The 27,936-nt window shown below is 33.8% G+C and overlaps 1 protein-coding gene across 6 annotated transcripts in view; it reads left to right on the forward strand.

Annotated features, from left to right (window-relative positions):
- The window catches only part of SCAF11 (SR-related CTD associated factor 11), a 57,514-nt gene that overhangs the window by 18,952 nt on the left and 10,626 nt on the right, over positions 1–27,936 (forward strand). For 4 of the 6 annotated variants that reach the window (XM_074374990.1, XM_074374991.1, XM_074374989.1 and 1 more), the window contains 8 exons: positions 4,606–4,687; positions 6,875–7,032; positions 16,086–16,163; positions 18,750–18,850; positions 21,306–21,367; positions 26,112–26,170; positions 26,308–26,417; positions 27,359–27,460. In XM_074374990.1, the coding sequence (XP_074231091.1) occupies positions 4,627–4,687; positions 6,875–7,032; positions 16,086–16,163; positions 18,750–18,850; positions 21,306–21,367; positions 26,112–26,170; positions 26,308–26,417; positions 27,359–27,460 (731 nt within the window). In that variant the 5' untranslated portion in view covers positions 4,606–4,626. Of the gene's footprint in view, positions 1–4,605; positions 4,688–6,874; positions 7,033–12,055; positions 12,225–16,085; positions 16,164–18,749; positions 18,851–21,305; positions 21,368–26,111; positions 26,171–26,307; positions 26,418–27,358; positions 27,461–27,936 lie in introns of those variants that run through there. The other 2 variants (XM_045523504.2, XM_010964174.3) reach the window with 2 other exon arrangements.

Here is a 27,936-nt window from a genome sequence, read left to right on the forward strand (position 1 = left end):
AATTTTTTGCACAGAGGGTTGATTGGGGACTAGTTTATCTTGCTTGGATAGAGGATTAGAAATAAAGGATAAAGAGAAGTAGACTATCTGAGAGAGGTCCTGAGAGTTGCTGGATTCTTGAAGACCTTAGCCATATGAATCAATATAGTATTTAGCACCTTCTTGAAGTGTACTTTGTCCTTGGCTTGAATATGTGCAGCATAGCTCTTTCCCTGGTATCCCTTTCATTCAACCCTGGCTCTCGTTTATCTTATCAGTGCCCTTCTGTGATGTAGTCTGTAATGGCAGGATTGAGTTTGGAAGTGAGGGAACTAGAGTTCAACTTCCTCGTGGCCATTCATATGTCCCTCTTCTTTTTTCTTTGTACCAGAAGGATCTGATTGTACCCTTTTGACAAAATATTAGTAGACTTGATCAATTTAGTTGTTATTCTGAAATATTGATTTGTATTTTTTTTTTGTCTTGTGTTTACCTTTCTCTTCCAGTTTTGTCTAGGGAAAACAAACTGGGCAAGCAACAATTTTATTACTCTTCCCAATTGCTCTGTTCTTACTAGCAGTAATAGTAATGATAATAACAGCCATTTATTGCATGGCTTTGGAGCTAGGATTTGAATCTCAGTCTGTTGAATTCTAATATTCGTAGTCTTAACTAGGATTTCGACATCTTTAGGTACCGTGGGCTTGCATGAAGGACAGTAAAAGGAAGCAAGCAGAGGGAGTTTTGAAGTGAACTGGAAAGGAAAGGTGATCTGTTTTGTAGTACGTGGAAGGAAACAGACTTTGGAAGAGAAAAAGATGAAGAGAAAGGAAGAAGGATAGGAATTTTAAACAGCCAGCCAAGGCTAAAAAGTTAGTTTCTATTCCCAGGAACCTCTGGCCCCTTCTCTGATTCTTTGAAGCTTGAAGGGCCCTAGCAGTTACTGCAGTAGAAGATACATTGTTAGCATCCCAGGTATAACTTGAAACAGTTTTCTTTCATAGAGAGTGGTGGTTACGTCCGAGAGCTGTGCTGTCTAGTAGAGTATACTAACCAGTTGACACATTGGACTGCTTTTAAATCAATTAAAATTTAAATAAAAATTAAGGTCGTCACTCCCACTAGCCACATTTCAAGTGCTTGATAGAGCAATTCCGTATTGGGCAACACTATTCTAGAGAACTGAACTGTCTTATACAGTACTGTTACTTGAGTGCACTGTAATGCTGGCTTAGGACTTTTCCATGTATTCCAGGGTTGGTGAAGGAAAATGAGTTTTGAATTCCTGAAAACTGGTTGGTGCCAATGCTTTTTTTCACTCCAGAATCAAAGTTGATGGCTTTTATGATAAATACAATTTTTATATTGGGTCGTTCTTCCCAAACTCCTTTATGTATGTATTCAGAATAGTATTTCTGACACACAAGGAACAGTATATAATGAAGTAGAAAAGGGCAGCCTGGAAGATAGAAGTACTTCAAGATAAGATAGGAGTAAGAAACTTAAAAAGATATCTTAACCTGGAAAGGTAGAGAGCCTGGGAAGAGACAGTAAAGATTGAAATTTGTAAATTAAAATCATCTGAAAAGTAAACAACTTACCTAAACTCTAGAATGAACGTGTATTCTTTTAAATTTGAAGTAAACTAAAATTAAAAGAAATTTTGATTTGACTTTAAGATAATTAACTTAAACAATTTATTAGTACAGCCAATAAGTAATCTAGGTCGAATATGACTTATGATTATACAGTCATAAGTAGTTAACATTGTGAAATTGAATTATATCTAACTTTTCAGGTAACCATAAGGAAGGGTAGTCCGGCCCACCTACAGCTTACCTCTTAGGTCTTTTATTGACCACAAATTACTGGCTAGAACCAGGAGTCTGTATTGTATTCCGGTTCTTCTATTACTGGAAATTCGCAGCAAAACTAGTATTAAAAACCCTGGAGTTTTAGATTTAAAATTTGAGTCCAGGCAGATAAAACAGGTAAACATGAACAAGTTATGAATTTATAAGTTGTTGAACTGAAACTTGTGACTTTTATCTAGTGAAGTGCTAAGACCCTTTCATTTTGAATGGTAAAGTGGCATAATTGTTTTTAGGTATGGAAACAGTTAATACATGATATAGTCAAGAAGAAGCACACACTTCTAAAAATTAGAAACACTTAAAATAGTTTTTTAAGTGGATTTCTAATATATAAGAAAATGCAGTCTGTAACTTGATTGAGGTCTCTTAGTTTCTCAGTGATAAACTGTTATTACCTACTTCAGAGAAGACAGTATTTATTGTGAAATATTAGTTATAAATTATACTTGACACATTAATATATAAATACAAGCTTAATATTTATTCTTCAGGGAGGAAATGTGAAAATAGCATAGATTTAGACTATCCAATAGGACATAAATTATTCAGCTACATAAAGGGATGGTTATATTACATCTTCTGAGAACTTACTAGGCTTTTAAATGTTGTGTTAATTTTGAAGTTGACATTTTATTACATGGAATTAACTCCAATTTAAATACTTTTTTATCTCAGATTCTTAGGATAATTGGGGAAATGGTATGGTACAAATGTCCCCAAATAAAGAATTGCACTCAGTTAATAGCTCATGCGGGAGCATAACATGACTGGAATCAGGTGGCTTGGGAAATTGTCTAAAGCAGTGTCTCTCAGGCCTAACTGTGCATGGGAGTCTTGTACAGATCTTGATAAAATGCAGATTCTTGCTCACTAGTCTAGGGTGGGGCCTGTGGTATCTTGCTTTTGTAGCAAGTTCCCAAGTGATATTGATACTGCCCTTCTGAGTAAATACTGAGAAGAATAGTAACCTATGACTATCTGAATATTTTAAAGTAATCTTCTATTCTCAGCAATTCCATGGTTCTAGTTGCTCGAGTCAATACTTAGAATTATCCTGGACTCTTGCTCTCTCACACTTACCCCATACTCAATCTGTCAGCAAGTCCTGATGGCTGCATTTTGAAAACTCTGCTGGAACCTGAGCACTTTTCATCACCCTTGCTACTACTCTAGTAAAGCCACTGTCATCCGCCCTCTAGATTACTGCGGTAGTCTCCCTGCTGGCCTCTGCTTTTCCCTTTGCTGCCTCTGCTTAAAACCCACTCTTGGTCCATCTCACTCAAAGAAGCCAGCGTATCTACTTTAGCCTATAAGGTGTTACATGATACCTAAATAGCACTGGAACTAAAACAGATGTTGCAAATGTAGACTGAGTGGGAATTTTTGTTTTTGACATTCTGCTTTAATTATGGCAGACTATAATTGAATCAATTAAAAAAAAAAGTTACTCCAGTCCTGACTCATTTTGAATTTTTAACCTACTAAAACCTTTAAATCATTCTTGTATGTGTTAGTTTCTTATTTCCTGCTTGGATTTTGAACCAAAACATGGACCTTTGCATTTCTCCTTATTTAACCTGCTAGAGAATTTTCCTAGGCAATATGTACCTTTAATGTGGAAACTAGCATGTGTACATTATTTAACAAAGTAATAGAAAAATCACTTCGTGTACACATGGAAGAATCATAGTGGATGAAATTGGGGGTCTCTTTTGCCTAGATAGTCGAAAATATATTTGAATAGTTCATTGCTGTCACTTGTCTTCCATCAATTCAAGAAGGAATTCTAGGAGTTGATTTAAAAAAATAATTTTACCTCATAAATTTGTTCCCCTTTACTAACAAACTTTCTTTCCTCTGTTTCTCATTTTGCCTCTTGTAATAGTCATTTTCCTAGTCTTCTAGGCCAGAATAATCTTTTACTCCTTCCCCATATTTATTTAGTCACCAGATCTCAGAAATTCTTCAGCTCTTTAATTTCTTTCTTTTCTATTCACTTTACAACCAATTACTTTAGCTATGCAAACATCTCTGCTTCTACTCTCCCTACCATAATCCATTCTGTGCTTTGTGGGCAGATCATTCTTTTAAAAGGTCCATTTGCATCACTTTTATCATGTCAGTCTTCTTTAGAGGAATCTGTAAGATTGAATCTAAACTTCTCAGTCAATCATTCGTGATCCATCTGTAATTTAGCCCTACTTGATTTGTATTGCTCTTGTTACCCTCTCTGTAATCTTTCAGATGAATTTCTTGGCTTACATCCCATCCTTCCTCAGTACATACACAAAGTTGCACAATCCCCCACTTAGCTCTTCTTCTTTGTCAGATTGGCTGCCATTTTATTCCTTCATACTGTGTTGCTCCTTAAATGCACTAAGCTCCTTAACACACATAACCTATGATATTCAATGAAAACTCCAGTCCAAATTGCCCTCTTTTCTCTAAGCTCCGATTGTGTTTATGTCTGTACCACAAAGTTTATCATTAGTCTTTGTTGCTTAATACTTTTATAAAGTTTCACAATCAGTAAGACTGTGTGCTTGGTGGCAAGGAGCATGAAGAGTACTGGATTCTCCGAAAAATGTACTGGTTTGGCCTGTATTGTGTTCTTTTACGTGTAAAGTACTTCTTACAGCTCAAGTTTTTTTTTATTTTTTTAACATATATATGTACACACATACATATATGTGTATATATATTACTGGGAAAAGGCAAATATAAAAATTCTCTATTATAATTCATCCTATAGGAAACCATTTTTCAAGGAGAAATGAAGAAGAAAACTCTATATACCCTAAATGTGGGAGATGAGGAGTATGAAGATATGGAAGGTAACTTCATTTTTATAAAGCTTGTGTATTGAAAGCAAAATTTAGTGTTTCCAAACTGTTTGTGTACATTTCAGAATAACACAAGGAGTTTTTTTGTATTTGCATATTTTTTGTTCTTGAAATCTGAAATAAGCTTCCTGAATAAGAAATGCACACTTTTTTGCACCCCCTCTTCTCATGTCTTATGTTCAATCTGTCCAGGTTTTTAATTTGTTGAGCTCTTTTCTTCTTACATTTTTGCTCCCTTCTGATTAGGAATGACGTATTTTTTCTGTTTTTATTGTTACTGTCCTCTGTTTTTTCTTCATCTCTTTTCTTCTTCCTGAAAAAAATCTTAAGTTCCTTTAGTGAAAGTCTATTGGTAGTAAACTCTTAAGTTTTTGTAATTTTTTTCTCTTCAAAACTATTTAAAGATAGATAAATAATTCTGGATTGTTGTTTTTTTTTTTTTTTTTGGTCTCTTAGCTTTGAAGATATTATTTAGTCATTTTCTGGTTTTCTTATTTGCTGTCAAGAAATGTGTTTTTAGCCTAATTGTCATTCCCTTGTAGATGATCTATCTTTTCCCCCTTTCTGCTTTTAAGATCTTATTTTCATCTTTGATGTTGTACAGTTTTGCTGCATTTTTTCTAGACATGGATTACTTTCATTTCTCCTGTTTAGCATGCCTTCTCGGTTGGATCATGTTTTTTGTTTGTTTTTGTTTGTTTATCGTTTCCCAGCCATTACTGTTTTAACTATTTCCTCCCCTTTATTCTCTTCTTCTGGACTTCAATTAATATGTTAGATTTGGTTCTGACCTCATTTCCCAAACTGTCTTTCACAGGTTACATTTCCTTCTCTGTCTCTTAAAGTCTAGATAACTTCTTCAAGTCTTTCTTCCAGTTAATAAACATTCTTTTCTTCTAGGTCTAATCTGCTGTTAAGTCATTCTGTGTAGTGTTTGAAAGTTCTGATATTTGAAGCCAGTGGATGTCTAAATAAATTAATAATAAATAAATATAACATATAAAATATAAATATAAAAGTAAATCTAAATACATTCTTGATTCTGCTGATTCTTACTCAAGGCAATGTATTTTCTCTGGTAGTGTTTGATGACAAGTTCATGTTTGATTGGTTTAATCTGTGACTCCTGAGGAAAAGCCTAAATTAGGGATGCTTTCCTCCAGAGGATTTGTATGTATTTGCTTTTTTCTGAACCCATGCTGAGACCATGTTAGCCCCATTTGCGGGTCTTGGCTTGATATTGGAATCTCCCAGGATCAGTTCCCCTGCCTGGGTTGGTCCCAAAGGTTAAGTCTCCAGGTATGAGCGCTAGTATGAACACGTACTCCCAGGGTGATCCCACCTTTTTCATTTGCTTGGTATATGTACTGTGCACATTTCAGCTGACCATTTCTTAATTTTTGTTTAATTTTATGTTGAATCTTGGAGTTTCTTTTACTTGAGCCAGCAATGCATACTTTTTTATGTGTTGGTTACATTGCTAGTAGATGTTTATATTAGTACAAACCCCAAGGGGTATAATTTGGCAGTATCTACTCAGATTACAAATTCACTTACACATTGATCTAGCAATTCCATTTTTAGGATTTTATCCTACAGATATACTATTAAAATGTGATATGAAAAGTTTTTCATTGCAGCATTGTTACAGCCAAAGGTTGAAAACAAGTGGATGTCCCATCCATAGGTTGAAACAATAACAAAAAAAAATGCAGAAGGAGGTTTATGTGAAGAAGGTTTGAAAGAATATATATTTATGTGAAGAAGGTTTGAAAGAATCTATATAGGGATTTGCTTGTCTATGCATTAAAAAAGCCTTTGGAAGAACAGAACAAAGTTAACAGTTGTTGCTTGTTGAATTGAGTGGAGCTGAATGGATGGGGGTAGATTTGAGTGGGAGATTTATCACTGTAACTTTTTTTTACTTTTAAATATTTGAACCATGTGACTATTAATTATTTTTAAATTAAATTCATGAAAAATTCTTTCCACTCTTCCATTAAAAATATAAATTAGTAAATGTTGGGGGTGTTGTGCTGCTCAAGTCGAATGTTTCTTATGGTATATCTAAGATCTAATTACTTTGAACCTTTTGAAGTATCTAGTCCATGATACTGCCACAAACATGCCATTTGGTCTGGAGAACTTGAAAGTGTATATGGCTTCTTTACTTTATAGGTGAAGAAAACAAAGATAATACTGCTACCACTTGTCTGTTGTACAGTGAAGCTGACAGATGTCCAATATGTCTCAGTTGTCTGTTAGAGAAGGAAATTGGTTTTCCAGAAAGCTGTACTCATGTATTCTGCTTGACCTGTATTCTTACATGGGCAGAGGTGAGTATGAGAATAAGTATTAAATATTACAGTATTTTAGTTCCCTAGCATTTTGTTCCACCTGAAGAGTTGAGACTGCCTTTCACAAATTATTTCACAGTAATGTTTTTTCCCCCACTTGGGACAGATGTCCCTGTATTGCTCAAATTTTGTCAGTTTATTTCCTTCTAAAATTTTTATATTCAGCTTTTTGTCTTTTATAAAAAAGAAATTTTAAATGCGTATCTTTTTTTTGTTAATCTTAGTAACTTTATGGAAGTAACAGATTAAGTATTTTTTCCTGGTGGAAATGCAGTATTTCATCTTTAGTGTACTTGACCCTTTTGAGGTGATACCTGTTTAATGCTAATAATAACACCTTCTCTCTGCTTTGTGTTTTTTATTTTTCAGAGAATTTTTACGTAGATTATTTCATTTCTTCTATATATCAGCCTTGGGGGATAACCAGAACAGATGTAATAGTGTTCTTCCATTTTACAGATGAGGAAACTTGGATTTTGTGTTCTGTAACTTGGCCAAGGTCTCATAGCTTAACAGGCAGAAGTAAATTTACAACTGCATTTTCTAATTCCTGTTTTTAATTTATTATGAACTAATTTCAGAGTTAGAGATTATCGAGGTTCTTCATAGACAGTAAATGATTAAGACACAGGACAATCTGGGACTTCTGATGTATTACGTTGATTCAGTTCAGGCCAAGCTGTACACTGAATACTCGTCATGAGCCCAATTGCTGTGAATTGTGAAATAAAACTTTAATTGTTGTATTGATCATGCTGTATTTTTTGAGCTAATAATTTGTCAGTGTGTAAAAATTAGTAAAGGAGACAAATCTTAAAAATATTTTTAACATTAGCAACATTCAAATTGATGCCTTTTAAGCACATTGGAATTAAACACTTATTACATAATTGGGGTTTTCAAAATTCTTTGTTTTACATATTTCATTAATAATGTGGAAAGGAGAACGTAACTATATACTGACTCTATGGCCAAGTTCTGGGAGCGGGGAAAAGGATTTACTATACCAATTGAATTCATAATGGTATACTTGGAAACAGTTCTAATTATAGATTAAAGTCTAAACTGGTCTTTGGCAAGAAGGGACAAAGGGTAGGTGAAAAAGTATTTTGAGTTTAATTATTTAATGTAATTGTAAATCTCTGTGTTTTTAGGAGTATCAACTAGTGAAATAAGAATGCCTATTTTTCTTTGCCACCCAATTAATGATTTCTTCTGTGTTGAATGTACTGCACCATGGTTTGTTTTGTGATTAAATATTTCAAAAATAGAAGAGATTTTGCTTCCAATAGAGAAGCAGTATTACTGGATGGGTAGAAGTCTTCAATTCAGTGCTTCTTCTAAGATTGTATTTGGTCACCATATAATTGTGAGTTTTAGCAACTGTAATTTGAGTATATGTTTTTGTCTATGAAGAATAGAATTTATAAAATAGATTTGATTCTCCAGCCTTCGTTACACTCTCCATGCATCTTTGATACAGCCATAAGCTTTATCATGGTGTACAAGTTCAGGTTTCTCTAGGGTATGTATCTAGAAGTGGTACTACTAGGTTGTAGACTGTGTACGTATTCAACTACTAGACAGTGCTGAACTTGTCTGTTTTTTAAGTCTTGTTGAATATTTTTAAGTTGAAAATACTTGATAACATACATAGTATTGTGGTCAGCACTTTTCTTGCATGTACTATTTTCCTTCTTTGTGTTACTTTTTGGGATATAAACATTTTGTTGAAGCCAGATTGCTTGTAAAAGGAGTACTTACCTGCTGTACAAACATAAACTGTGATGGGCAGTGAGGGAGTTGTGGTATTCTTTAAGCAAAGGTAGTGAACCTCAAAAGCAAAGAGTAGACAGAGTATTCTGAATTATTTCTTTGTCCCAAATCAGGATAGCAGAAATCAGTTAAAGTTGAGAAGTAACAAGAGCACAATCTCCTAATAAAATGTTCATCATAAATAATAAATGAATACTGGTTAATGAAATCACTTAGGCTTTGAACTAAATGTTCAGTTTGAATCTTTTATTGGCATGATAAAAAATCAGATATGTCTTGAAGTATATAAGCACTCTAACAAGTAGAAGCAGATTTCATGTCCACTAGTATTTTTATTCATGGCCATTAGGTATTAAGATTTTCCTCTCATTTTCTTCAGTCTCTTTCTATTTTTAAAAAAGAGACATGTAATATACTTAGGATTTCAGAGTTAGAAATAGTTGTCTATATTCAGACTCTGCTAACCGGCCAGGCCCTGTGCAAAGGCTTTCTTATGTATTCTTTCATTTAAATCACTGTGTTAATGTTTATTTGATATTCAAAGCAAGGATCCTGAACTTGAATTTGTTTCTAATTACTTCAAGGGATGACCTGAAATTAAAATAACTTTTAAAAGTTGATCCATAGTTTAAAATTTTAGTAATGTTCACTTCTATACTAGGAAGGATGAAATCAAAAGTGAAATTTACAGTGGTTTGAAATCTACATAGTAAGAAAAAAGTACAAAATGTATTCAGGATCACCTTCCTAGTCTGTGTGTCTTTTAGAAAATCAGGTGAGCTATCTGAGATTTATACTCAAGGTTCACTAAAATATGATTCAGAATAGATATCAAGAGCCAAGAAGAGGGACTTACTTTCACCCTCATATTTTAGGCTTTGAAGAACTTCTCTGTAAGAGACGAGTAAAGTTAAAGTATGTAATAGTCTAGTGTATTTATTTTGGACACAGTCTTGAAATTTCTCATGTTCTTAAAGTATCTATATCCAGAGTCATAATTAGTTTCAATCTCTTGAAGCTCTAAAATTTTGGTTCTGTGGTTACTTACGATAAAAACCATCTAAGGACTTTAAAGTGATTAAGTAGCTGAATTTAGTCTCTAGATATTTCGTAGAATCTACTTTACCTAGGGCAGAAAGATTCAGGATATTTAATGTGTCCATTCTGACTATATTTAGTTTCAAGGATCTCATAGTAAGCCTGTTGGTTTATAAAATAAAAATGATTATGTAGAAATAGGATATTGATCTAAACAAAAACACTAATTGACACGTACGGAAAGTTATTCTTGTTAATTTAAAGCATTAACATTAGAACTGAGAATCTGGAACTAAATACACTAAAGTTTATCAGCCATTTAGAAAGGTACTTATTTTATCCATACTGTGGGCAAAAATATATTCTGAACGTATTGAGAGTGTTTAGTTTACACATAAGTTTAATCTTGAGTGTTTGAGTTTGCACATTTTAAAGTAGATAATTATGTAAAGGCGAAGAAAATAAGATTTATTACTTGACATGTTGCCAAGAGGTAGTTAAAATTTTGACCCTTATACAGCTAAAGCTTGAGGACTTGGAAACACTTCATGTTCGAAGTAGTTCGGAGTTTTTGCTCTGTTTAAAGGGACCTGTGATATATGTGATTAGGAGGTTCCTTATTGCCACGGGGGTTCTTTTCTCTTTTAGGTATGTTAATATTTCCCTTATCTTGTAGGTAATTTTTAATGTGATTAACTTCCCCACTGTAAGCAAATTATCCTCCCTCAACGTATTTCTCTCAGTCCCCCATTTTATATCAAATGCTGACAGCTTCAGTTTGATACAGTAAGGTTAACGAAATCAAAATCGGACAGTTGGCAAAGGGGTGTTTTCTCTCATGAGGCTAGAAATGAAGAGTCTTACTGTGGTGATGTACAGTTCTTGAAGAACTCAGACAGCAGTGTTCAGTGCAGACAGGCGAGGAATGTATTTTTAAATTAATAATACATACCAAAAAAATCAAAATATGACTAGTTGACTTATTTCTTGAATACTAATGTGTTTTATATACAGATACTCCTTTATGCAGTGAGTAGAAATTTATACATCATTCTGGTGATTCGATTGCTGTTCAGTAACTTAATTCAGCAAAGTATTATTGCCTGGACTTTCCCAACAATTTTTCCTAAAATTTTAGTTTTTCCTTATTGCTGAAGTAAACCAAACCTCCCTGTTATGTGGTGCTCTGTGAACAATAATTTCAGCTTATTTGGGAGCACTACTATTAGTCCTTATCTTTGTAATTTGTAAAGCATTGTCAAATACATTAATTTAATTAATTATTACAACCTGTGTGGTAGGTGATTCAGGGGTTTCTGTCTTCATCCTTAAAGTGAGTTAGAGAGCTTGCTAGTTCTGACTCCTCCAGAACTTGAATTTGTGACTAATTATTCCAGATCCCCAGTTGTTTTCACCCTGTGGATTAATCCTTTGGTAAAACCTTTGATAGAGCAAAGAATATTTTCATACTGTGAATATTACCTAAGGCATATTTGTAATAGATTTTCATTTAATATTCTTTTTTTTTTTTTTTTACCAGTTGGGTAAATTAATGTATATTTCTTTTTGGCCTAGTTTTAAATGTCAGAATTTGTAAAATGATTTGTATAGACAGTTTATGGGATTTTCTGTTTTTATGCTAGAAAAAGAGAGTCTTAACTATCAAAAGTTAAAAGAAAAGGAAGATGATAAAGTAATTCTATCCAACTGTTGCAGTGTATCTTTAAAAGCATGAAAGCATTCCCTTTGAGTAGTTAGATAAATGCTTTCTTGCTGTTAGTTCTATCACCGACAGCCATTTGTCCTGTAGGGATACATCCCTGAAAGCTGTTATAAGGAATCATAGTTTGACTAATGTGGATTGACAAGTACTATCTTGGAAGAACTGGTTAAATGTGATAGTGTACATGTAGGCCGACCGCAGGTGAGCACTTTCTTCAGAGGTACAGGCTAGGTACCTTGGGAGCATCGACGAGAAAGGATAGGTCCTGGTGAATAGCTTTAAAACAAGCACCAGCCTCTAGTGGTATGCATTCCTAAATTTTGAATTGCAGTTTTATATAATGTGTTCACTTGTTAGAGAGAGAGATGTTCTAGAGATTCCCGTGAACAGACAAACCTACCTAAAGCATAGATGCTGAGCTTTAGTCTGTAAGCGCTTACTTTAACACTTCCTTTCTCTCTCTAGGAGGGGCTATCGGTAGGCAGCCTTTGTGATTGAGGATAGAGCAGCAGCAGGAAGCAAGAAATATTAGAAATCAAGAATCCTGAATTCCCAAATAAGGAAGGTTTCCTGTTCTTACATTTAAATGTGGGTTTGTCTGAGCTGGGAATTTACAACGCTCCAGAACACTAGGGTATGTTTTACTGACATCACTAGGAAGATTATTTTTTTCTATGAAAACTGCCTCCTTAATTTATATAACCTTGTGTAACCTTAGCGCAGAGCATTCACAGTGAAATACATGCTCTGTTTTAAATACACATTACATTGTAAAGTAGTGATCAAATTCTGTTAATTTTGTAGCTGTATCACAAAGTTGAATGATGATATTGGATTACTTCGGTTATGATACTAATTAAATTAGATACTTTAAAAATTATTGAAATGAAAGTCATTGTTGCTTTAAATAGATGAGTAATTGATGGGTATTGTTGTATGTAAGGAAACAAAATGGTGAATAACCAAGAGGTATTTATTTTTGTTGTATACAAGGAAAATAAAATTTAGGATAATTTTCTTCAAAACTAAAAGTACATTTTTAAGCAGAATTAAGTATATTCGTTAAAGTTTTTCAACTTTACTTTTAAATGTGAATTTTTAAGACCACACAACTTAAAAGCTAAATTAATTATTTTAGTGACACAAACTCTGCAAACTAAGATTAAAATACATACCTTTGAGATTTTCTTAGTGGATATTTGCTGGACTATAAGGGTGAAGAATCCTTAGGAATGCCTTAAAATTAGGCCAATGGAAACCATTTTTAAAAACCTACTTGTTAAAACTTTTCTATTAAAGCTGTTTGATCATCATGTGATATATAATTTTATTCTTTAGTACCTATTAATAATGGTGTCCTTGAACTTTGGCATGTGCTCATGTAAAGTAGCCTTATGTTTTTCTTCCAGTATATACATTAACGAAAAAAATTAAAGATCCATTTAATTGTTAAAATCTGTTTTGATTTCTTTTTCATTAAATTCTTCTTTAGTCACTATAAATTTATTGAAGTATGCTGTGAAGGCTTAACTCAGGATAATTGAATTTCTTTTCCATTTCCCCTTTGAAATCCTCTGCTAAACTGTTCTAAGGTCAGAAATGGATATCATTTCTTAATAGCCATAGCAAAATTATTTTGTCTACAGGTAGCTTGTTTTCTGACCTAGGCTTTTTTAACTGGGGAGGATAACTTGGCTTTAAGAAATTTTTCTGATGGCTAAGCCTGAGCCAAAGAAAATCTGTTAACTTATTTTCTAGTGTTAACTGGATTATCTTTGGGAGATAAAAGTATATACGGATTATCATAATATATAGCAGTGGTTTTTCAACTACAACTTTTTCCCCCCTGTTTTCTTTTTGTTTTTGAAATAGCAGTGGAACCCTTTCCTCAGATGAAACCTAAGACAAATCCATGCTTAAGGAAAAAAGAACAAAAGCAAAATCTTACTCAGAACCCTATTATCTGAAACAGATCAAAATGGAATGGCTCAGGTTAAAAACTCTGTCAGTTTGAAGATGGTAAAGAAAGGAGTGCCATTTAGCTGATGTCAGCAGAGGAGATTTAATAAAGAAGAAGATGAGATTGTGTAATTTAGAAGTTTTTGAAAGATTCAGTGCATCTGATATAGAATAAATTTTTTGAACACAGTGGCTTTCTTTGGATCTTAGTAAGTGTTACAACTCGAAATAGATATAATAACATGAAATACTTTAATTTCCATATGTGTCATGAACTTTGAAAATTCCAACAAAAAGTCATTAAGAACTCACGTCTCTCACATGTATGTATACATCTTATTGTGAGTTATCTTTTTGTTAGTGAACCAAGCTATTTTACTTTTAGTGCAGTGAAGCCAGTTGATGTGTGGAAGAGTTTACACAATACTTAGCATATGCCATTAATTCCTATAATTAAGCTTCAGATTCTTACTGTCCACAGTTTCACAAATGAGATAACTAAGACAAAGAAAGGCTATGTAATTTGCTCAAGGTTATATACAAGGACAAGTTATGAAAATAGACAGTAAATCCAGAGTCCTTATACATCTATCAATAGTTTTTTTAAAAAACATTGAAGGAAACAAATTTTATTATTGTTTTATCTTTTTAAAGAATGTTTATCTAAATTTACCTTTAAAATAGGAATAAAAATATATTTTAAAACTTTGGTAAATAAATACATGAAAGTTTCCATTTTTTGAATTCTTTTGAATTATAAATGTTGTGTTCATACAACCTCTAGTCTAAGAAATTTCATGTGGTAAATGTTAATGTAAACAATCACATAGTTATGTCGAGTTGTTTGAACTAGAATTGCTATTTGCAAGGCATTAAAAAGATGTGGACAGCTTTGTTGCTACTTGTAGCAAAGCTTCTTAAGGTCAGGTTTTCTGTAGGGAAAGTAACAGCATCCTAAATCCATAGTACTTGGAAGTAAGCTGAGCTGGCTTCTGCCAGTCTGAAACGATAATATAGTAAGGTCACATTTTCTAATTCAGATATGGTGTAAAGCATTTTTATCAAGGCCTACCTACTTAGGAAAAGAAAAATCACTTTGTAGCAGAGTAGTAAAAAGTAGCTCAATTTGTATTTTGGCTGCTCCCAAAATGACTCACAGGCATTGTGAAAATGTATTATATGATCAAAGGACCACACATAGTCTGTTCTACCTGTCCTGCCATAAGCATATCTTGATATGTGCCAGAGTCCAGAAAGCCAAAAATCACATTTTTTCAATAGAGAATATAAGATAATTTATCAAAATTCCATTATTGTCTTGTTTTTAGATTATTTCTGTTAAATTATTAGAATCCTGTTTTACTTTTATAACCATAGGTATTAAAACATCACCTTTTGGTATGTTCTTCATAGGCTACAGAACTAACCTAGTGGACAACATATTCTACTTAAATTACTTAAGTAATATGAACCTGTTCCTGTACAAACATTTAATAGTATTATCCGAGAAACTCTTAATTATAGTTGATGCACGTTACTTGTGAGAGTACAGGTAATACATTTATATCAAGATAAAGTTGATTTAGAGTCACAGAGTGACCAAAGAACAATTTTTCTTAATCTGGAAAGTAAGTCTCTGATTCAGTTTGAAAAAGGTCAGCAACCTAATAAAAAAGTTAGGCAAAGGCATGAATAGACAGTTTAAAGAAAATGAACTTCAAAGAGCCCTTAAATATGAAAATATTTTCAACCTTACTCATATAAAGGAAATGTAAATTAAAACTTATGACATACCATGCTGTTAGGAATGGGGTAACTATGAAATAGTAATATAAACCAACCTAAGGTATATAATTAAGAGTAAAAACAAGATTCAGTTCAGCAACTGAATTAATTATACTGTATTTTATATTTAAAGATACACGTATGCATAAGCACTGAGTATCTCCAAAAGGATATGTAAAAAACTACTTCTGGAGGGGGTACCTACATGGCTCAGGGAGCAGTGGAGGAATCCTTCCTTTTCTTTGTATCTAAAACTTTTTTTATTGCTGGTGCAATTGCATATCCAAAATAATCTGAGGGGATAATATTAAGTCATAGAACAAAAATCTGTAAGAGACCTGTCCAAGCCATTCCTTTTACAGCTCAGGGTCACCCAGGTGCTCACAGAGCTTGTGATTCCAGCCCAGCTTTCCTTTCATTATGCCTGTAGGTCTCAGCGGTGCAGCAGGTCTTAATAGGTATTATATTGATAACAAAGATCTTATCTCTGTTGCTCACTCTGTATTCTACTGATTTAGCAGACAGTAAGTGCTCAGGAAATGTTTGAATTTTAAAAATTAAGATATTTATTACTCTGTGGCATGACACAGGTGGAAAGTCTTTCACCTTTATCTTTGAAAGAAGAAAAAAATTACTTCTCTGTTGTTTCATGTTCCGGTGAAAAACTTACTGTAAATGTGTTTGTTATGGTTTCATTTTGATCTAGTCTAAAGAAACACTTGTAAAGTTATAATTTGTAATCATTTTTCAGACACTGGCTTCATGTCCTATTGACCGAAAACCTTTCCAGTCAGTGTTTAAATTCAGTGCTTTGGAAGGCTGTGTTAAGGTAAGGCTGAGATTTTATTTTGCAAAATGAACTGTCTAAACATAGTTGAGATGATTTGGCTTTAGTAGATTTCCGATTTAAATATTATTTGTGAATTGTTCAAATTTACGCTTAATGCATTTCATTTCCGTTGAAAAAATGTTTGAATGAAATATTAGATCCAAAGACCAACCCCCACAAAAACTTAAGTTCAGAGTATCTGAAAATTATGTTTTCATGAGAAACATACAATGTTGAAAATTAAACAAAAAAATTTAAATATATTGGTGTCTTTGTTCTTAAATGCTGCTGCTTTAAGGAAAGTGAATTAAATTGGAGAAGAGTAAGGGGGTTTGTGGAGATCTTGAGAGGGACTTTGTCATAGAGTTTCAAGGTTGGCATGGGCAGATGACTTCTCTTTTGTTAAGTACTTTTATTGTAATACTTAATCCTAGTCACATCCTTGAGATGCACACATCACACTGATGTTACCTTCATTATGAACCATGATTATGATTTGTATTCACATTTATTTTTGGCTCACAAATAAAAGAAGGAAAAAGAAATACGAGCATATTCCTGAGTTAATGAATAAAAGGTGAAAAGAGAAAAAAGAATAAGTAGTTAAGTAAAATGTATGAGGAAGAGATTTCTTGATGTATCACTAACAAGGCAGGAATGATACACAGCTAAAAATGAGAATCCTAAATGCATGCATATATGATACCACTGATGGGAAAAACAGTCTTCCCAAGCGGCTCCAACAGCTTGGTTGCCGTCTTTGAGTAGGAAGGGATATGGAAGCAACATGCAATGATTTAAGTATTAGATGTCCTTCATGTAGATGTTTATAAATTTGTATTGATATGTTTTTTCCGGATAAGCCTCCATGACATAAGGTACAAACAAGACTACAATTCAAATAAAATGACATATGTAAAAGATTTTGCCTGTTATAATTGTATAACTCTGGACATCTATGCATACTAGGCTATATGTTGGAGAAAAGATAAAATATTATATGTGTGTGTGGTATTAAAATTAAAGCATGACTTCTCTGAAAGGCATGTTGTCGATTTTCCAAACTATATATATTATGTTTCTGAGGATTCATCAGCATGAACTAGCTTCCAAAGATATTTTCCTGTAAAATTTTGTTTCTGTTGTTTCATGTGAGTTTTGTTCTGTTGCTTGGAATAAAAGTTTATGTTTCATTTAATAGCGTTTGTATGTTACTTAAATTAAAAGTTGGGGCAGTGTTAACCTAATTTTGTCAAACTTAAAAGGTATTTCTTATGTGGTATTATCCACATACTCTTAATATCTTCCTTTAACCTTTTACTTCTTTTGAATCTTTATTATCCTTTTCCCTTTACAGTTAAACTTGAAGACATCTATAGTTTCTTGTATTTTCAACCACTTGTTGGACATCTCTATCTAGAATATCAAAGCAATCCAAACATTAACAAACCCGAACTCATCTCATTCCCGGCCGTTTCCCCCATCCCCAGTTATTAATGGTACCACAATCCCAGTTACACAGATCAGAAACATCTGGGGTTTTCTGTTTTTTTCTCCCCCTTATCTTTGTGTATTTCTTCTGCACAATGTCTTAAGTTTGTTCCTTCTTCATTCTTCTGCTGTTACCTCTTTGCAGGCCCTCATGCTGTCATCTAGACCAGTTTTGCCAATAGAAATATACTACAAACCACTCTGTAGTATAGTATTTTTAGTAACCACATTAAAAGAGCAAAAGGAAACAATTAAAATGAATTATTTTATTTAATCCAACATGTCTGATGTATTATTTCAACATGTAATATTTTAGAAGAATTATTATTACAAGATTTTATCTTTTGTTGCTTTTGTTGAAATCCAGTGTGTATTTTATATTTACAAGTACATCTCAATTTAAACGAGCCACATTTCACAGGCTTAATAGTATGTGGCTAGTGACTATTGTCTCATGCAGTATAGATCCACACTGTTAAAAGAACTTTCTTCCAGTTTCCTGGCTTTTATAGTCTCTCCTTATCACTGCCAAAGAAAACAGGTTTGATCATCTCATTCACTTACTTTTAAAACTCCACTTATTTTCTGATTCCTATAGAATTATTTTATTATTCAAGACCCTTTACAGTCTGGTCCTAATACATTACATCAGCTTCCTATCCTGTTAATTTTTTCTTCTCCATCTGCATTGGCTTCTCACTGTTTCTTATACCTGTGTTCCCTCCATTTTTTCCTTAGACAAATTCCTACTAATTCTTTAAGACCAACTCATAAATCATCTGCTCATTAAAGTTTTCTCTGATATCCTCAGATAAAGTTAATCTCTCAGTTCTACATGTATACAAAGATTTGTGCTTTACATTTCTCTTAATCTGTTTAGATGCCTTTCTCTTACTGTTTTATTTCCCCAGACCTTAGCACACTTACTAAGTTTATAGTTTAGCATGCTTTAATTAATAAGCATATGTATTTGGGCTACACTTTCATTCAGACAATTTTCTTTCCTTAATTTTTTTCTCCTTTCAAGGGAGAATGTATCGATTATCATTTGTGATGCTAAATTATTCTAACTAGATGATTTTGCTTTTCTCACAGGTTCAAGTAAAGAGACAGTCGAGAGAAACAAAAGACAGGAAAAATGAAAGCTCTTTTAAGAAACAGCTCTCCTGTCAGGAAAATTCTAAAAGCTGTATGAGGTTAGTGATGAACTTTAGAAGTAGAATCCAACTGTGTAGAATCAGAAGATACCTAGTGAAAAACAAAAAAAAAAAAAGTACTTTAAAAAAAAACGATGTGAGGCTTAAATGTATTTAATTACTTCTTTAAAGCACACACTTGATAATTTCAGGAAGGACCAGCTGAAATCTGAGACTATAATTTGACCTCTATCGTTGATGAATTATTTAATTTTGTCCTAATTTGTTTTAGATTGATAGTTTTATAAAATAAAAATGGTACAGTAGTATAAAATTTCTGTAAAATTTTCTGAATGCTTATTCATTTTTGTACATATCACAAACTAATACGGTTATATAAGCTTTGGTGCACAGCCTGCATTTTGAGTAACTGTTCTAGTATTTATGGACACAAAGTAGAAAGTAATGATATAGCACAACACTCTTCATGAGACAGCTGTAACTGAAACTAATTATCTTTCTCATTTGCTTATTTGTGTTGTAGCAGGTGCTTGCTACCTTCTATAACAAATGTTTATGTTTAAAATTGTTTTAAACATGTTTTTATTTGGTTTTTTAACTGCTATTATTAAAACGTAATTGCCTAGAAATACTTTATAGTCAAGTTTAACAGGTATTAACATATATTTGGATTGAGTTAGTAGTATACTGGAAATTAATTTATAATTAATACTTAAAATAACTTGTTATAGTACATTTAAAATTTAAGCCCTTTCTGATCTGAAATATGTTTAGAGCTGTCCAAAAGTTGTATTCTTTTTTATTTTATTGTTTTACTTTTTTAATTGAAGTGCAGTCAGTTACAGTGTGTCAATTTCTGGTGTATAGTACAATGTCCAGTCATGCATATACATACATATATTCGTTTATATACTCTTTTTCATTAAAGGTTATTACATGATATTGAATATAATTCCCTGTACTATACAGAAGAAACTTGTTTTTTAATCTATTTTTATATATAGTGGCTAACATTTGCAAATCTCAAACTCCTAAATTTATCCCTTCCCACCCCCTTTCCCTGGTAACCATGAGATTGTTTACTATGTCTGTGAGTCTGTTTCTGTTTTGTAGATGAGTTCATAGTGTCCTTTTTTTTTTTTCTTTTTCTTTTATTTTTTTTTTAGATTCCACATTTGAGTGATATCCTATGGTATTTTTCTTTCTCTTTCTGGCTTACTTCACTTAGAATAACAATCTCTAGGTCGATCTATGTTGCTGCAAATGGCTTTTTTTTCTTTTTTATGGCTGAGAAGTATCCAATTGTATAACTATACCAAAAGTTGTATTCTTAAGTTAATATTTTGTCAAATTTATAATTAAAATCTATTATTCATTAGTACATTTCATCAGAGTACTTATTTCTTAAGAGAGTAAATTTATTAGTTACCAAAACAATTGACAGTAGTCCTTGAGATTTATTGAATCATGCCACTAATTTATAACAATGTAGCTCTTTAGATCTTAACTTCTGGGAAGTTATGGACTTCCTTGAGAATCTGAAGAAAGCTATAGACAACTTCTGTCTGAAAAACATGTCATAAAACATACTTAGAAACAAAACTTAGTAGATGTTAAGGGATTCACTCAGTTCAAGAGCCCACTCATAAAGCCAAGTTAATAACTACAGTAGAGCAATTTTTATTTAGTTTCTTTTAACTATATCTGCATTAGCTTTGATTCTTACATTTATATTTACATAGTAAATAGCACATTTCCCTCAGGTGTAATGAGGAAATATCTTTCCCTAGTAGCTTCAGTCTTGATTCAGCTCCTGTTCCCTGGCTATGACAATGTCATAGACAAGTATTTTTGTGCTTTTTCAGAATTACCCAATTCCCTTGGCTTTTGCTGAGAGTGCAGTGGCCACCTGCAACAGGATCATCCAGTAGGTCCAACGGAGCTGAGACTGTCCACAGGCTTAACTGTTTTTCTCAAGGATTTGTACTAGAGGGGTGGTGTAGGGAAATAACAGATGCAACATAATAATTTGTTCTTCCCCACCAAGTCAGACCCTTAATAATTCCTCCCATGAAGGAAAATCTGTCAGCTATTAGATATTTGCCATACGTTCTTTTGGGGGTCTTTTGGATGGTTTTAGAATTCCTCTCATTCAGTCTTATGTCTATCAGGCATATGCATCATTTCTCCAGCATTCAGAAGATAATCCATTTGGTGTTGCCTCTCCCTTTCAAAGCCATAAAACTCCTGTCTTTCTGAGACTTTCCACCAGTTCCAGAGACAGGGATTGCGGTACTGTTGCCTGTTGGTAGTGAGTCTCCATTGCAGTCATTGGAGTAGAGAGTGGCAGCTACGTGGGGAGTCCAACTAATCATGCTTTCTTTGCTAAAATTTAAAACTCAGTGCATAATAGCTTTCATTTTAGTGGGCAGTGGATTGAAAGTCAATGAGCAAAGTGACAGTTTTCTCTTATTTCATCTCTTGTTGTTTACAGAAAAAAAGTCATAAGAGAAGATCTGTTAAGTGCAAAACTTTATGACTTGAAGATGATGTGTAGTAAGTGACTTTTTATTTATGTGTTCTGCCTTTTTTGTTTCTTATTTTAATGCTTGAGCCAAAGTTCTTACTATTTTGGCTTAGAAAATAGTCGTGCACAGAACTCTACTGAGCTCTACATGTTATATTCAGTCCTACATAAACTGCTTTCATGGAGTCATTTATACTGTTCCCTGCCCTTTTTTTTTTATGCTCACCTTGGAGGGAGAGAAGGGGAGAGTGGGTGTGAGTGTGTGCATGAATACTGGGAAGGAAAAGGAGAAAGACGTGTTTTCCAGTTACTTGGTAGTTAGCAACCTACGTCGTGGTCTTACTCCACTCATTAGTGCAGAAGTCCTTAGCGGAAATAAGATAAAATACCTCGTGGGCCAATAACTGTAAGCAGTAACAAGGGAAGTCTGTGACAGTGAGAAGTTAATTCACAGTTCCAGAGGTAGTTGTGGCTTGGCTTTTAGCCACACTTTTAATTTGAAACTTTATTTGGAAATAAAGCATCTCTTATGTATTTATCTTATATGAGCTGTTAAATATGCCTGTCTTTTGTTGTTGTTTAGCATATGGTTCTCTAATACAGGAAAGCTTTGCAGCAGGACCTGAGAAAAATGGCACTGTAGTGCTTTGGGACTCCTCTTTGGAGCTCAGGCTGTTTATTCTTGTTCCAAAGAACAACTTACTATGAGCCATTTGCAGGCAGGGAGAGGTGAGCATTTATTTTCCAGGCTAGGTTGCAATAAATTTCTATTTATAGATAGAATTAATGAATTCATTGTTCTTAAAAATACATAATAATCAACTTCACTTTTTATATATTGTGAATACCAAGTTTGGTTGTTGCTTGTTTTTTTTTTTTTAATTTTAATTAATAAGATCTCTCAGGTTTATAGATGTACCAGACTTACAGATTAATAAATGTCTCTCTTTGATAATTTAGTAGAGTGAAACTGTTTTAAAAGGCATTTATAATGATTAGATAAGCACTCTTCTTTAATTAAAGAACTTCAGATATCAGAACTTACTTGTTTTTCTATGTCAGTGCTGTAGATTAGCATTTCCCGCCCCTCTTTTGTTTTTTTTGGTAACTCTAGGATCTGATATGAAATTTAGTACTGAGGAAGAGTAAACGATGTTACAGGTTTTCTCTAGATAATTTGGCCTGCTCTCACTATGAGAATCCTAGTTTTAAGACTATTGTAATTTTCTTTAAGTACATATCTCCTGCCTGGACTGACTTTTAGAGAGGAACATAAGCAAATCTTAAACCTGTCACACTTCAGTCTAGTGAAGGCCATCAATAAGAGTATGATTCATTTGGATTTGAGAGTTTGTTTTATTATTCAGAATATGAAATACTAAACAAGTTTTTAGTGGATGTCCTAAGTCAGTTTAGTATTGAACAGCTAATTTTTTTCCTTCCAATTTATTGAGGTAAAATTGACATACAGCACTATATGTTCAAAGTGCACAGCATAATGATTTGACTTACATACATCACAAAGTGATTACCACAGTGAGTTTAGTGACCATCCATCATCTCATATAGATACAACATTAAAGAAATAGAAAAACATTTTTTTGCTTATGATGAGAACTCTTAGGGTTTACTCTCAACAACTTTCATGTATAATGCACAACAGTGTTAATTATATTTATCATGTACATTACATCTGTATTAATGAGTGAAGAGCTTCTAGAGAGAGAATATAGACCATGTATAAAATATCCTTAGAGATAAGAGAAGGGATATTTCATCAGTGAAATAAGAAAAGACTAAGAAAGCTTTTGGAAATTAAAAATATTATTGCAGAAATTTTAAAAACTGAACAGGAATAGAAGATGAGCTGAGAAATCTCAGAAAGTGGGGCAGAAGTCAAAGAGATAATAGGATATTAGTCCATGAGGTCCAGTACTGAATACTGAAATCTCAGAAAAGAACAACAAACGGCAAAAAGTTAACAAGAAAAGTACAAAAAAAAAAAAAAAAAAAAAAACCAAAAAACTTCCCAGAATAATAAAGTATCCAGATAAAGGAATTAACTTAATACCTAGTAAATGAAGAAAGAACTACATATACTAAGTGCATCATAAAATTCTAGAACTCTGCAGATAAGGTTTGAAGAGCTTCTAGAGAGAGAAGATAGACCATGTATAAAAGAATGTTCTGAACAACAATAGGTGGAGTAGTGGAGCCCTCCCTTGGAAGTTCTGGGGAAAATAATTACTAACCTAGAAAATTTTATTCCTTACTAAACCATCAATCAGGTGTTAGAGCAGAATAAAGACATTCTCAAATACATAAGAGCTCAGAAATACATTCTCATGCATCCTTTCTCATGATTATACTGGAGGATATGTATGCTTCACTGAATGAGAAAATAAGCAAAGGAATGATGTGAGGTTCAGAAAATGAGTTCCAACCCAGGAAGAAGATACAGGGGATTCTCAAGAGGATAGAACAGCCCCAGAATGGCAGCTGAACAGTAGCTTTTAGAGAGTTTCCCATTTAGATTGGAGCAGGACAAAGGAAAAGTATTTCCAAGAGAGTAGGGAGCAAACTTGATGAACGAGTGTATGTATGTGAGTGTATTAAGAGGACGTGTATACTTTTGTGGCAGTTAGCTAAATCAGTGATAGATAATATATGGAAAAAAGGAAAAAAGAAAACAAAGCACGTATTAACCCTAGGAAAAGCAAGAAGTTGTGCAAGAAAAGTAATCTAATTCATGATATGGTTCAGCTGTGAGTCATGTTTTTATAGTCAGAGTAATGTAATATTGCTTACATCCTGTTGACACATCAAAAGAACATTAGGGTGGAGGAGCAAGGGAGGTAGGCAGGGCAGTGGTATAAGAAACAAGTCTTTATCTTCTATAGTAAAAAAAATATAGGAAAACATCTGAAGCAAAAAATCGAGATAGAGTAGAATAAGCTTCCTTAGAAATAAAGAGGTAAATACTAGAGGACACGGCTGAAGGATTTGATGGGTGGTTTGGTGGAGCTGAAATCAAGAGTGGGGATTTCCGTGGCTTTTCTTTACAAGTCTAGAAGTGCTGTTTGACTTCTTAATGTACATGCATTACTTTGATAAAAATTAAATGAAAAGGCATATCACCGCTGTCCAAAGGATAGTTTAGGAGAGTGAACTTGTGAAGTGGTCTCCAGGAAACCGCAGTTTAGACGAATCCACCATTGGAACTGCTCAGATATTACCTGAGAGTTACCCAGAAATATGTGAAATAGCTTTTGAACTAGGTTTTCATACTTAGCATTGGCCAGAAAACTAACAGTTCTTCTCAGAGAGCATTTCATGTAGTGGTTGCTTCCTGACATAGGCTTCCAAGTGAAGGAATGCTGTGTAAACAGTACACACTCATTATAGCAGTATTGAGTGAATGGCACAACCCAGCACCCTCGGGGCATAAAAAACACTGTAGCTACAACACAGGAATTCTCGGTCTCGCTGCAGGAAATGGCTATTTCTAGGAATGTGGCAGTACCTAGCACACATTTTTATTCCTGGCTTCTTTAAGCACTTTTAAAAAATCAGTACCAACTTTGAAGTATACATTGAAGGGTAAGAATATAAGTTCCTGGAACTAAGCCAGCACCCCTCTCCCCAGTGTCAATTGACAGTTGTTACAACAGTTCTGGGTGGGACATGTGTGAAGGCTGGATAATAGCATGAAACTAAACAGCTGTTGTATGGGAACTTAAAAGGAAATTAGTGAGCTGTTAAGTAGAAAATAGGCTATTTCCCACTGGACGGACAGAAGAAACCCCGAAGACTTACGATCTTGCAATAGCAGGAAACAGGCCTCCCAGTTAGGCAGGTTGATGTATTCTGAACAAAGCTAGTAGGGCCTTTGTGAAACCAGCAGGGCTGTAGGTCGGAAGACCCGTCGTCACTTGCACTGTAGACTTTTCCCAGAGATGGGAGGAAAGAGCAGTGGCAGTGCCAGCAGCGTTCACCGCAGGCAGCAAGTGTGTTGATAGATGACGGGTAGCGGTGACCGTTAACACGGGCTTGATGGTAAAGAACTAAGAGGAGGGCTCTATAAAGATGTTAACACAATTTTTGTGGTTAGCAGAAACTGTTCATCCTTTATCTTCTTAACCTAGAAATAAATTTTCAGATGGGACAGGTAAGCCAAAAAAGTGCTGTAAGCAAGACAGCCCAAAACACTGCTGTTAACAGGGAGCTGTTTTAATCAATGCTTCTACTTTTCCTAATTCTATAACGTTTGAGGAGGAGGGGAGGGTACTTTTAGTTGGTGACAATCCTTAAATGGTAATTTATAATTGACAAGGGCTGATGGCCCCTGTTCCCCTCGTCAGCTCCTGCTTGGGGTGAGTCAACAATACCCGTTGTTTAGGTCATGGCTGGAAAGGATATATTAAGTGCATTATTGATATTAAGTAATTTGTATTTATATTCTTTTTGATACAGGGTGGTTTAAGTTTGCACAAGGCACCAGAAAATATTGACTAGAACTTTAATACGTAGGTTCTGAGCGTAGCAGTTTTACTTGCTTTGCTAGTTTTCTCTACTGTGGCCTCTTACTTCCCTTGTTTCTGTGGCTCAACAAGATAAAACTAGCATTTGGAAAATTATATAAATGCAAGTACTATTATTTTAAATGCAACTTTTCTACATTTTTTAACTTTTTGTCAATATACCAGTATCGGTACTGGTTTACAATCTTTTAAAATAAAAATTAAGGCAAGATATTTTTGTGTCTTTGTACAGGAATCTCTAAAAACAGTGAAATGGAAGGAAAGAAAAATGCAGTAATAAAGACGAATAAGGTTTGTTGAAATAAAGAAAAATATGATTGTTCAGTACATGACTCTAGTGCCTCAGGTATATCAAAATACTTAAATGTTACCTGCCTGTTACGGAGGGTTTGGTTCGCTGTTTCACTAGCCTCTTTTTACTTTTCTAGCCTCGAAGATCAAATCAGTGTACAGATCGGTGCTTCAGGAATGTTTTCTCCAATCTCTTTTCTTCTAGTAGTCACACTGGAGAATCTTCTCTTAACTGTACAGCTTACTGGTTAGTATTTTCTACTTTTAACTTGTGCTTTTTATTTGTTAATTATTATATTTTTTCCTAGATATTTAAACTTGGCTCAACAAACTGTGAAAGCCCACCTTGTTTTTCATTTTTGTTTATTTTGGAAAATAAGCAAAGAAAAACCTGTTGTTTTGTGCCTCTCTCTCAGGCAATGACTGCTTATGCTAGTGGGCTTCGTTTTCATTAATAATAAAGTTGTTGTGCACAAGTTTTTTATGTGACAGAGAAGTAGGCTAATTGTTAAATGATGGGGATGGTAAAGCAGAACCTGTTCAGAGTAGATACAGTCATCTTTGAGTCCATAGTGACTGGCATAGAGATACTAATCTAAGTAGATATTTATGGAATTTGAAGATTAAGTTGGGGTTTTAAAATCACATGGAGTTGGTTGAATGAGCAGGACAGATTAAGACTGTGATTTAATTTTAGGGGTTGGCAAGTTACCAAAGAAAACAGTTACATCTGAGTAGCTTTTTGAAAAGCTGAACCATACCCATTTTTAGTTACAGTAATAACCATGCCTTCCTTTGTCTTCTTCTTTTGCATTATGCTTAGTTTCAGATGGCAAACCATCACACCTAGGATTTCTGCGGGAACTTTGGTTCATGGGACAGCAATGGTGTTGCTTTGTTCTCTCAATAATAAGCGTTAGTCTGAACTGACTTTTGGAAATTCTGTCACTTAAGATAGAAATTCAAGTGTTATTTTTATGAATCAGATAAATGCAGTTTTGATTTGTAATATAAAAATTTTAGTTACTTTAGGGATGAGTTCATGTTGAAAGTGTTTAAATTAAAAACTTTTTTATGTGATTTATAATGCTAGATAAGAAAACTTCCAGTATTCATGATGTAACCCAAATTGTTACTCAGCACTTAAATTTTTGGAATTCTGATGAGGGTCTAAAATTTATCTTTTAGTACAGAATTTATAGAAGTCAATGAAATCGGTGCATTGATTAGGCAGAAGAGAGAGGAACTGGAATTGTCGTGGTTTCCTGATGCGTCACCTGGAGTTGGAAGGTAAAAGGTTGCTGAAGTGTTTTCGTGCCCGCGTGCGTGCAAGGGGTCCTTAATAGTGAAGGGCAGAGGTGTCATGTTCAGTGGTCATGTTTCTAAGCACGTTTTGTTCAAATTAAACTTTGGTGTTTCCAATGCTTAATGAAAAGCCCTTATTTAAAGAACTCCTTGAAAAGTAAAGAATCTTTTCTTTATTGTTTAATAAATGTAGATATTTGATTCATTTAAAAGGGAGAGCACCTAAATGATAAGACTCATTATTAGTAATAGCTTTCAGATCTTTCATCCTTCCTCTTTTTTTTTTCGTCCATTCCCACCTTCCCTGTGTGCTGTTAGCTGGAGCACTGCTTTTATCATAACACGTACCCTCTCCAAAATGTTCTTGAAATGTTTGATCAAGTCCGTGGTCTGCCCTGGAATTCATGATTTCCTATACTGTAGCTTTTTTCTTAGTTTAAGTCCTAAAGCTGTTACTTAGC

Source organism: Camelus bactrianus, chromosome 12 (genome assembly GCF_048773025.1).
Source record: "Camelus bactrianus isolate YW-2024 breed Bactrian camel chromosome 12, ASM4877302v1, whole genome shotgun sequence".
Taxonomy (NCBI): Eukaryota; Metazoa; Chordata; class Mammalia; order Artiodactyla; family Camelidae; genus Camelus; species Camelus bactrianus.